At 41.7% G+C, this 12,381-nt stretch overlaps 1 protein-coding gene across 1 annotated transcript in view; it reads right to left on the bottom strand.

The window, feature by feature from the left end:
• GRID1 (glutamate ionotropic receptor delta type subunit 1) overlaps positions 1–12,381 on the bottom strand; it is a 1,935,592-nt gene that overhangs the window by 262,987 nt on the left and 1,660,224 nt on the right. Inside the window, exon 9 of the mRNA XM_030203368.1 lies at positions 4,124–4,225. Coding sequence (XP_030059228.1) covers positions 4,124–4,225 — 102 coding nt within the window. The remainder of the gene's footprint in view (positions 1–4,123; positions 4,226–12,381) is intronic.

The following is a 12,381-nucleotide window of genomic DNA, read 5'->3' as shown; positions in this document are numbered from 1 at the left end:
AGCCAGACAGCCAGTTTTGGGTGGGCCTGAGCCCAAAGTGGGTGGGCACAAAATTTTCTCTGCTCTGCCCTCCCTCCACCACTATACCCACTATTTCTCCCTCCTCTCCACCCCTATACCTACCATTTCTCCCCCTCCCCACCTATCCCCTCTGTATGCAGCATGTGTCCCTCCCCTCCACCTCATACACAGCCAAGACTTCTCCCTTCCTCACCCCTCCACCCCTTTGCTGCATCTCTCCCTTTTCCCCCCGTGCATCTCCCTCACCCACCAACCAAGCCTCATCTTTCCATCTTCCCTCCCCCCTGTGCAGCATCTTTATTTCCATCTTCCCTTCCCCCTGTGGAGCTGTTGTGTCCCCCATCTTCCCTCCCCCATGTGACATCTTTTCCCCATCATCCCTCCCCCCCCCCCCCCCGTGCAGCTGCAGCATCTCACCCTCCTTGCAGGCCCACCCAGCAGCAGTGTTCCTGATGGCGATTCTACGCAAGGAGATTGAGCGGCAGCCGGCACTGGCAGGCAGCGTGTGGAAATCGCTGCGACTGCGAGCGGAGCCTGCGAGTAGAATCACCGTCAGGAACACTGCTGCTGGGTGGGCCTGCAAGGAGGGTGAGATGCTGCAGCTGCACGGGGGGGGGGGGGGGAAGGATGATGGGGGAAAGATATCGCATGGGGGAGGGAAGATGGGGGACACAACAGCTGCACAGGGGGAAGGGAAGATGGCAAGAAAGATGCTGCACAGGGGGGAGGGAAGATGGAAAGATGAGGCTTGGTTGGTGGGTGAGGGAGATGGAATATTTATTTAGAATCACTCCTGATTGTACTACAAGTGAAACATAGCAACTGAAATAGTGAAAAGTATAATTATGTATTTATTTAGATTTTGTTCACAAATGTTTCAGTAGTAGCTCAAGGTGAGATACATTCAATTACACTAGATATTAGGAATATGTATAAGCTGATAAGGATAAAGCGAAATTGCTTAATAAATATTTCTGTCCTGTGTTCACATATGAAGGGCTGGGATTAGGACACAGAAGACAAACACAAATAGGAACAGAAGTAAAGTAGACTCTGACAGCCAGATGCATTAACTCCACGGAAAGAGCCCTTCCCTTACCGATCCCTTAGCGAATCGGTAAAAAACGGGCATGCATGAAGGAAATCGCATACAAATGAGCTGTTCGCTGTTAGCTCGTTTGCACGCGATTTCCTTCCTAAGGAGGGGAAGCCAGTCGGCCAGCTGAGCATGCACAGAGCAGCTAAGCGTTATGCTAGAGCTGCTCTGCGCATGCCAAAGACGGCTTCATACATGCAGACAAGCTGCGTGTATAATAGCCGTCAATAAATTGTCGGGCATTTTGTGCAGCAGAGGGAGAAAGCAGGAGAGAGAATCGGGGATCGGGATGTGCGAGGACGCCCAAATCAAAACTATTTGGACGTTCCTTTCGATTATGCCTCTCCAGGTCTCTCTCAGACAATCAGAGCGCGTTTAGCTGACACCAGTGACTGCTAAACGTGCTGTGATTGGCTGAGAGAGACCTGGAGGGGCATAATCAAAAGGGATGTCCAAATAGTTTTGATTTGGATGTCCTCGCACGTCCTGATCCCCGATTCTCTCTGACGGTGGTCATTTTGGTTTGGGCACCTTAGTCATAAGAAAAACACGTCCTCTGCATGGGTCCCACTCACAGCAGCCCCAATGAGAGGTGCAGACCTCCTGTTAGGTTTTCCACGATGCATGGAGTCAGAAAACGGCTGTGCAACTGCCTTGCATGCGCATTATAATACTAATTAGCTCATTTGCATTCCGTTTTCGTTAGCTACTACCGTGACAGGAAAATGGCTTAGAGAACCCTTTTGTGCATGTCTTGTTTTACTACCTGCTCGCTAGACTGACTAGAACTGGTTTAAAAACCACGTTGCTGACTCGTTAAGTTTAGTGCATCTGGCACTGAATGATTATCAGAGAACTATGTTCATGAGGAGTTAGCTAAACTAAAGATAGAGAAAGTGATTGGCCAGATGGGATACATCTGAGGGCATTGAAGGAACTTAGCAAAGTTCTGGTGGCTCCACTGTCTGATTTTCTAGATGTTTTTTTTTAGAGTTGGGAGTCGCCCCAAGAGACTGGAAACAGGTGGCTATGGTCCCTCTTCCCAAAAATAAAAGGAGGAGGCTGGAAAATACAGACCAGTTAGTCTGACCTCTGTAGTGAGTTATAACTCCTGATCTGTAACTATTATACGGACGTATTGAACTCTACTACCCTTTCTCTTTTCTTCCCCTCTGTAATTACTCACCAACCTCTTCAACTGAAATGTGTCTGAATGTTTGTTGCTAGATTGATGCAAGCCACATTGAGCCTGCCCAAGGGGGGGAAAATGTGGGATATAAATGCTGTAAATAAATAAATTAATTAATTAATAGAAATGCATCTAAAATACAGGTCAGTGAGCTTTCTGGAATCCAGTGAACTGCAGGGCATGAGATAGCATGGTTTTGCTAGAGGTAGATCTTGTCAGACAAATCTTATTAATTTCTTTGACTGGATGAGCAGAAGGTTGCATCAATGGAGAGTGCTAGATGTGGTATACTTAGATTTTAGCAAAGCCTTTGACACGGTTCTGCATGGGTGAATAAACTGAGTGCCTTCAGTAAGTGACTGGGTTAAAAACTAAGTGGAAGATAACAAAGAGTATTGGTAAATGGCATTCACTCTGAGGAAAGGGATGTTACCAGTTGTGCACCACTAGAATTGTTTCTTGATCCAGTTCTTTTTAACATGTTTCTAAGCAATATTAAGGAAGGGCTAACTGGTAAAGTTAGCAAAATCTGCAATATGGTAGATACCCTTGATGGTGTGGAGGAGGGATCTAGCAAAGCTTGAAGTATAGTCTAGAATTAGGCAACTAAGATTTAAAGGGGAAAAAAAATGAAGGACCATACATTTGGACTACAAAATCACAATGAAGCAACACAGTACAGAGGTTAAGTACTTCTGTGCATGAAAGATGATCAGGACCTGTGGGTGATAGTACCTGAAGATCTTATGGTGGCCAAACAGGTAGATAAAGGAGTTGGAAAAAGCCAGAAGGATGCTTGGGTGCATAGTGAGAAGAATGGCCATCTGTATAAGTCTCTGGTGAAACCTCACTTAGAGTTCTGTGTACAATTCTGGAGACTGTACCTTCAAAAAGGTGAGAAAGGGGAAATATGATAGAAACATTTAAATACCTATGTGGCATAAATAAGTAAAAAGCAAGTCTTTTTCATTTGAAAGGAAGCTCTGGAATGAGGGGGCATAAGATGAAGTTGAAAGGAAATAGACTTGGGAGTAATGAGTTCTTCACTGAAAGGGTGATGGACAAATGGAACAGCCTTCTAGTGGAGTTGGTGGAGACAAAGGCTATTTGAATTCAAAAAAAGCATAGGACAAATACATAGAATCTCTAAAGGAGATAAAGGTATAATAGATGGTATGGCTGGGCAGACTGCATAGGCCTTATTTGCTATTTTTTCTCTGGTATTTAAAACTACCTGTTGAAGAAAAAAAAAGTAGAGTTTGGAAGTCTGTCTTTTTAATTGGCTTCCCTTGGACATTCAGTTTTGTAAACTCCTGCACATAGGGGTAACACTTAAATGCATAGGTTACAAAACTAGCTACTTGCACATGTAAATGCTGTCACTTACAAGGTCAAAGTCCCCAGTAATGCTACTCTTTGTAAAATAGCTGTTCCTGTTGTACATACCACCAATAATACATGCATTTCCTATGACTTTATAACAATTTTACAAAAGGCTCCCTGTTCAGAGAGCCTATTGTAAAACACCCTGCAAATCATGAGCACCCTGACTTGAACATCTATTTACCTAGCTAGAGGGCCATGCAAAATTGACCCATTTGTATGAGAGCTAAGGAAGTAAAATTTCCAACACCGGCTAGTTCACCTCTCTCCAGTTATTGTTAAGAAGATTTTCATTCTAGTCCTTTCACTATAGCTAATAATAAAAAAAGAAGATATAAAGAAGAAATGAGAACAGAGAAAGGCAGAACAGAGATCTTGAAAATCTAGGCAACTTCGTGCTGACATTTTTTCCCTGAACTTGAAGGCGATCATACCAAAACAGTCACCACTTTCAGTGTCAATCCTTGCAAGTCATTGTCCAGATGCTTCTCTTGTAGGCTGCCATTTAAGCCCTTAGTTGAGTCCCACGTTGCCAGCTATAAATGAAACAAAATAGGAATGAAAAGATCATTGACCATGTACAGTGTTCATTTTTACTTTTAAGGATTTTGCAGTCATTTGGCTAAATGCATAGTTTCAATTAGAGAATCAAAATGTGTGCTATACTTTTCTTTTACTATTATTGGATTTCCTATGAGGCAAGTGGCTAGAAAGACATAATTAGCTTTCTCCAATATGTGCAATAATACCTACTCTTTATTATCTATATAGTATCATTAAACCTACAACAATATTGTTCCATAATGCCGTTATGTTTTTTGGCTCAGATTTTCTTGAGGATATGAGTTTGTTTTTCCAACACAAAGTCTCACTTGGGAAACCACGCTCAAAACAGCTATTTGATTTCTCTCAGCTGATAGTTCCTCCATCCAGTAACAGGCTACCTCAGTTATGTCAGATTGGAATAGTGAAATTGTATTCATGCTTACTGCCAAAAGACTGAGGACAACATTTTCTGTTATTATTTGTCAATCCTTTGTTGAGATTAATATAATCTATTGATTCTATGCCCAGAGTTATGAAATTACAGTGGCACATGCTGTAAATATGAAATTTGGAAGAATTATTTCTAAAATGTGGTGTTTTCTCATCTGGACAAAGCTTTCAGTTTGCATATTCCAACCAAATCTGTCAACTGGCTATAAATCTCATGTGTGTTTTGAATATGCTACATTTTTTTAGCTTAAAATCTGAAATAAAATATAGGTGTGGCTAGTGCACTGAGGAATAAACTATCACTTCACATTCTGTCTACCATTTACAGTCATGTGACTTTGGAGAAGCAACTAAGCATCCATATCAATGTGAGCTACAGTTAAGATGGTTTATTTTACCACAAGTCATGCTCTGTTAGCACAGGGTCCCATTTTATGCAATGAGACCCTGTGCTAAAATAGCATGACTTGTGGTAAAATAAGTCATACTATTTTAGTACAGGAGAGAAGTTAGCAGCATGGGATATAGTTAAAATGGCTTGTGGTAAAATAAACCATTTTAACCATGCTGCTAACTTCTCTCCTACATAAGAAACATCCAAATGAAGATACCATTCATCTCAGATTCAATGCTACTTCTAACAAATTAGATTGAAAAATAATGGTAGTTTCTAATTTAGGGATAAGGCAATCAGGGTTGGGTGGAACTGTAAAAGTGAAAATGGCGAAAACTGGTCCTTTTCTGCTTGTGCAAAAAAATACAATTAAAAAAGCACTATCAGGGGGTATACAGAACACTTCCCCTCACCCTTAAGGAGGATACCTCAGGTACTGCGAACTACCTTAAAACCCTTAGCCCCACCCATGGAGGAAGTAAGATGGAAAGGGTGGAGCCAAAAACAGGAACTACAAAAGGCAGGGCCAGAGTGGGGCTAAGAGGGCCCAGAGGGAAGGATTGAAGACCTACTGCACACGCCCCATCAGATACCTATGAAAAGGAACACAACAGTCAGGTAGGCCAAGTTAAACTTGGATCTTGTAGCTTTATATGTTGGATCTGGCCTGAGGCAGGCTGATTGGTGAAGTACTAAAAATTGTACTGACAGCTCTGAGAACCAGGACAGAGTCAAGAGAACAACATATTGTCTTACCATGAGACTGTGGTGCATGCAGTAGTCCTGCGAGGACATTCTTATTTATTTATTTATTTGTTTGTTGTATCCCACCTTATCCCACCTCTTTGCAGGCTCAAAGTGGTTTAACAATACATCATGAGTAGTGGAAGAATGTTAGTAAATAAACATTTAGTATTGCAGAAGGATCTTGGTCAGCATGATGATAATAAAACAAAGTAATAGTATACAAGCAGATATTAAGAAACAGGTCTGAATATAGATAGGCGGGTTATGCATATTCACATTGGTTGATCTTTGTGGTACGCTTTATTAAAGAGATGGGTCTTCAGTAATATGCGGACGTTTGTTTTTTCGTAGATAGATTTCAAGCTGCGCGGCAGTGAGTTCCATAACTGTGTGCTCAGGTAGGTAAAGTTTGAAGCATGCATTAGTTTGTATTTCATTCCTTTGCAGTTGGGGAAGTGCAGATCAAGGAATGTGCAGAATGATCTTTTGGCATTCCTAGGTGGTAGGTCTATCAGGTCTGACATATAAGCTGGTGCGTCTCCATGGATAATTTTGTGAAATAGTGAGCATATTTTGAAAGTGATGCGTTCCTTAAGTGGGAGCCAGTGTAATTTTTCTTGTAAGGGCTTGGCGCTTTCAAATTTTGATTTGCCAAATATGAGTCTAGCAGCAGTGTTCTAGGCTGTCTGGAGTTTCTTGATTATTTGTTCTTTGCAGTCGGCATATAGTGCGTTGCGATAATCTAAATGACTGAGCACCATTGATTGTACCAGGTTGCGGAAAACACTCCTTGGGAAGAAAGGTCTTATTCTTTTTAATTTCCACATTGAGTGGAACATCTTCTTGGTTGTGTTTTTCACGTGGTTCTCTAGTGTTAGGTGTCGATCAATGGTGACTCCAAGAATTTTTAGGGTTTCTGAAATAGGAAGGTTTAGAGTTGGTGTGTTGATGGCGGTGAATTCTTTCTTGTTGTGTTGAGAGGTGAGTATTAGGCACTGAGTTTCAGCTGAAATGCGTCCGCCCAGGAATGCATGATATGGAGACTTTGGTTGATGTCATTGGAAATTTCTTTTAGGTCTTGTTTGAATGGGATGTAGATTGTTACGTCGTCTGCATAAATGTATGGATTGAGGTTTTGATTTGATAGTAATTTTGCCAAGGGTATCATCATTAAGTTGAATAGAGTCGGCGAGAGGGGGGATCTTTGTGGTACTCCACATTCAGGTACCCGTGAATCCCTTGAACCAGTTGAGGACGATGCCTCTGATTCCAAAGTAATCAAGGATGTGTAATAAAATTCCGTGGTCAACCATGTCGAAAGCGCTTGACATGTCAAATTGTAAAAGTAATATGTTCTTACCAGATGCAATCGTTTGTTTGAATTTAGACATGAGAGTTACTAATACTGTTTCGGTACTGTGGTTAGACCGAAATCCTGACTGGGAATCGTGAAGTATTGAAAATTTATCTTCTGTTCAAAGACTGGTTTTGTATTTGATTTCTCCTTCCCCCATGAACTGAACAGGTCCCCCTTTCCCAACATCTGTAATAAACATTAATTTCGCTCATCCTAACCTGCTGTATGGTGTCACTTTATCTGGGCCATGAGCCTGCCCTCACTTATGGTATCACAAGCACACAAATGTCTATGTCCACAAATTATTTTACCATACAGTTTAAAAGAAATATTATTCATATCTGTCTTTATAGCTGTACTTACAGTATATCTATCTACATAGACATACACACACACTTTATCTATATCTATATCTAGACATATGGTTATAGAAATAATGATATATGTAGATATAAACATAGATATGCATACATGAAAAAAGTTTTTATCCTCTTGCTACCTGTTTCTGATGGTGAGTAAGCACAGCGCCGCCATAGTGGAATGTTTTTGTTTCTTAGAATATTGTAAAAATTTGCCACTCTTTTTTTTTTTTTATATTTTTCAGCACTCAGTCTTCCCTGGTGGTTCCCATCCAAATATTAGCCAAGTACAACCTTATTTAATTCCATCACCAGATATTACTTATGTGTTTTATTAAATGAACTATTCATTTAATAAAACACATCAGTAATATCTGGTAACGGAATGTCATTCCATCATGTATGGTTACATAAAAAATCTATTTGACCTAAGGCAAAATCAAACTAAGGGCTCTTTTTACAAACCTTAGTAGTGATTCCCAGCATGGCAATGCAACAAAGCCCATTCAATCCTTATGAGCTTCATTGTTGCATTTGCCAGGTGGAAATCAATAATGTGGCTTACTAAAAGGAGCCCTAAGTGTCAGTATCAGTTTTGCATGTACATATTATAAGCCAAAAACAGAATATCAGCACTAACCAACCATATCAAATCCAGGAAGGAGAGGCGTTGGAGAGGTAGAATCAGGGAGTAGCCAGGAGTGCTAGCAATATTCAATGGTGGTACAATCATAGTTAAGTGGCCAAATAAGACTGCATAAAAGGGTGCCCTAGCATTGGTCACTTAGCTATTCGAGTACTGATGCTGAATATCATCTGGCACCCAAATAACTTCCGGTTAGTGGCAGGAAGAATGCATAGATTTCTCTTTCCTCCTGACACCTCTTCTCCCCAAAATCAAAGGCCTAATCCATGATTGGATCCCTCTCCTTCCCTCTTCTTCTTTCCCTCTCCCCTTCCCAAGGGCAAAGGTCCCCAGATCCCCACCCTCCCTCCCACTCCCCTGAGCTTTTTAACCCCCAGCAGGACCTCACACACTCTGTAGCCCCCCCCCCAGGCCTAACTTTAAAATCCATGGTGGTCTAGGGGTCATTGGAGCAGAAACAATCCCCACTTATACCTTGCCCATCAAGTGACTCTGGGCAAGTCACTTAATCCTCCATTGCCCCTGGTACAAAATAAATACCTGAATATATGTAAACCGCTTTGAATGCAGTTGCAAAAACCTCAGAAAGGCGGTATATCAAGTCACATTTCCATTTCTCTTTCCCATCATGGCACCATATAAAAAATGGCTGCTACAATTTATAGCAGCAGTCTCATGGTACAGTTGTGAAGAAACTACTAGAAGTCAAAGCAGCCATTTTGCACACGGAGCTACAATAGATGGGAGTGAGTTGGAATCTCTCCTGTACAAACACCCATAGACCACCATGGATTTGAAAAGTAGACCTGGTGGACTACAGGGTGTGTGTGGTGGTGGTGGGGGGGGGGGGGGGCTCTTGGAGGCTAAAAGTCTCTGGGAGATTGGATTCAAGGGAGACTTTTGATCTTGAGGATCAGAAGATGGGCCTTTGATTTTTGGCAGGGGAGGGGGATCAGATCAAGAGTTGGGCCTTTGACCTTCATTGGGGAGAAAAAGGGCAGAGGGAAGGAGGAAGGGATGGGTTTCAGATTAGAGGGTGGGCCTTTGAGTTTGGAAAGAGAGAAACCTGATCAGAAATACTTATGTAGGTGACTGACTGAATATCAGCTAGGACCTACATAAGTACAGGCAGTTAGCTTCACTCTAATCAGGCCAGATATTCAATGTGGCCTGCACTGAATATCCAAAACTAATGTAGCTGGTGATGGTATGCATTTAAAAAAATGTTCACAACCACTGGCTGAATATTGATTGGATTGTTGCTAATTATTATAAATCTGTGAACTCACAGGCTCAGCAGGCAAAACTTTATGTGTGTGCCTGCCACTGCTAGATAAATGTGTACGTGGCCATTTCTAAAACTGCTCCTCCAGAGGAGCTAGATATGTATACCTTTGAGGAGATGAGAGACAAGGGGGTATGAGGAAAGATATTTAAATTCCTGAAAGGTATAAATAATGCACAAAAAGTAAATCTTTTTCAACTGGAAAGAAATTGCAGAATAAGATTGTCATATTATGCTTTAAGGAATTAGATGGGAACAATATCAGGAAATACGTTTTAAAAAAAAAGGGGTGGTTGATTCATTGAATGCATTCCTGGAGACAACTGTGGAGATAAAAATGGTATCAATATTTCAAAAAGCATTGAATATAGAGTCCCTAGTAGTAGCTTCTAAAAAAGCACTGGGGATATTGATGAGATCTCATCTGTTTAATTTTGTATTATATATTGTTTGATAGGGATGGGCTGTCATTTGCAGTGACATAGGAAATGTTCAACCACATATCCTTTGTCATTTCCTGTTGTTGTCAAATGAAAATGAGCAGCAAAAACATATTTTTTGTCATTTGCTAATTAATAGTGTGCATTATTTGAAAACAGTGCAACCTAGGTGGAAATAGTTTGCACTATTACCTGATAATGGAACCATCACAATACGCAAATCATTGTGCACGCACAAACTAAGGAAAAGAGTATGCCTTCTTTCTGAAATTGTGTGCCTTTTTTCCACATTCTCCCATATTCTATAAATGGTGTGCATATTTCCACATGCGCAAGTGCAGGCTATCCTGATATGTGCATGCAACAAATTTGGCTAATGAGCCAATTAGTGCCAATAATTTGGTGCTATTATATAACGATTTGTGCACAAATCTTATAGCACGCAACTCAGAAGGGGCGTGGCCATGGGAGGGGTATGAGTAGGTCATTAGCATTCACTAAAGCTGCATGCAGTATTACTGAATACTGAGGGCGTTACGCCCAAATTACATGCCAGGATTTACACCAGGTCTCAGGGCCAGATGCACTAAACTTAATGAGCCAGCAACTTAGTTTTTAAACTGGTTCTAGCCAGTTTAGCGCACAAGTAGTAAACCGGGACATGCACAAAAGGATTCTCCGAGCCATTTTCCTGTCACGGTAGCAGCTAATTACTATTATAATGTGAAAGTGATGCGATTCACTACCGTTTCCGACCCCATGCACAAAGGCAGTTCCTACCTTTACCGTGGAAATTTTAACGGGAGGTGTGGACCTGTCAGTTCTTCATTATTGCAAGTAGGAGAAGGGGAGAAACAAGGCAGGGAAGATGGAGCACAAGACCAATAATTAAAACAAAAAAAAAATCAACACAGTGACTCCTTGTTGCTTTGGACTTGTTGAAGATGGACTCTCGTTGGCTGGCTGCTGTCCCAACTCCTCCTCCCTGCATGGCTTCCCTTAGGACATCATTTTAGAACTGTGAATTGATTGGATCTGAACTTCCCGGTGTCCCACTCTACCGAGAGGGGCTAAACCAATTGAACAGCATCAGCCTAGGATGTCCCGTCTACTCACTACTGGAGGGGGACACCAGGAAGTTCGGATCCAATCAGTTCACAGCTCTAAAATGATGTCATCAGGGATGTCCTTCAGGGAGGAGGAGTTGGGACAGCAGCCAGTCAATGAGAGTCCATCTTCAGGGATATGGGCGTTCTAGGATGTCAGCCAGCCAATAGAAGGAAGAAGCAGGAACAGCTGGGAGTGGAACCAAGCCCTGATGCTGCTGATTCTTCACAGAAGAGCTGAGAGCAGCAGAGACATATGCCCATCCAAAAAAAGGCGCTTTTGTGTTTGCAAAAAAAAAAAGGGTAAATCTACTGCGTGTATGAGAGCCGTCTGTAGCATGCGCAGAGCAGCCACGCATAGCGATTGACTATTCTGCACATGCTCAGCTCATCAACTTGCTTCCCCCATATCGCAAAAGCAACGAGCAGCTCATTTGCATGTGATTTTCTTTGTGAATCCCTCTGTGTTTCTAAATCAGTAAATATTTACCGATTTGTAAACGCAGACAGATCCTTAACGGGACCTTTGTGCATCTGCCTCTCAGTTGGTGTATAATACTAAAGAGCAGTAGTACAAAACCATCAGACATCTGAAAAGGCTGAGATGTCCCGAAGAAGGGACATTGGGTTAAAACTCAAACTTCAACGAACATGGAGAGGCTACAGGCCCAGATTTAGACACAAACAACATAGGAAATGTCTAGGGCACCAGACTCTGAAGGTTCCAAATACCTGGGCTAAATATAATCCTGATTCGGACTACTTTAGTACCACAAACAACACAGGCAATTGTCTAGTGCACCAGACTCTGAAGGTTCCAAATACCTGGGCTAAATATAATCCTGATTCTGACTGCTTTAGTACCACTCTCCACTGCTCTCTAGTTCAGCCTTGGGAGGTTGGATTCTCACAGCAGCCTTGTTGACTTTTGTAGCTGTGATGATATTACAAAATTTCATAAAAAGACATAGGACTCCTTTTATTAAGCTGTGTTAAATGCTAGTGCATGCTTACCACAGCTTAAAAGGGCTTACCACAGCACATGCTGTGACATCCTGCATTAAAAGCCTGATGTGTGTATGCAAACCACATGCTAAAAGTGTTTCCTTTATTTTTCTCAGAGGGGGCATGACTGGGGGTGGAGAGTGGGTATGACAGTGCGAATCAGCTAGTGCAGCCACATTACCGCATGTTAACTGATTAGCACAGGATTATCATGTGAGCCATTAATTTGGAAAATGGAAAATCAGCCATTTTCTGGCTATGATAAGAATGGCCTTAGTGTGTGGGAAAAACCCACATAAGGATGCAGTAAGACCACTTTTTATAGCAGCTTAGTAAAAGGACCCAATCATAAGTTAC

This window comes from Microcaecilia unicolor, chromosome 5 (genome assembly GCF_901765095.1).
Source record: "Microcaecilia unicolor chromosome 5, aMicUni1.1, whole genome shotgun sequence".
In the NCBI taxonomy this organism is placed as follows: Eukaryota; Metazoa; Chordata; class Amphibia; order Gymnophiona; family Siphonopidae; genus Microcaecilia; species Microcaecilia unicolor.
The sequence above is the reverse complement of the archived record's forward strand: the minus strand, read 5'-3'. Positions and strand labels throughout refer to the sequence as shown.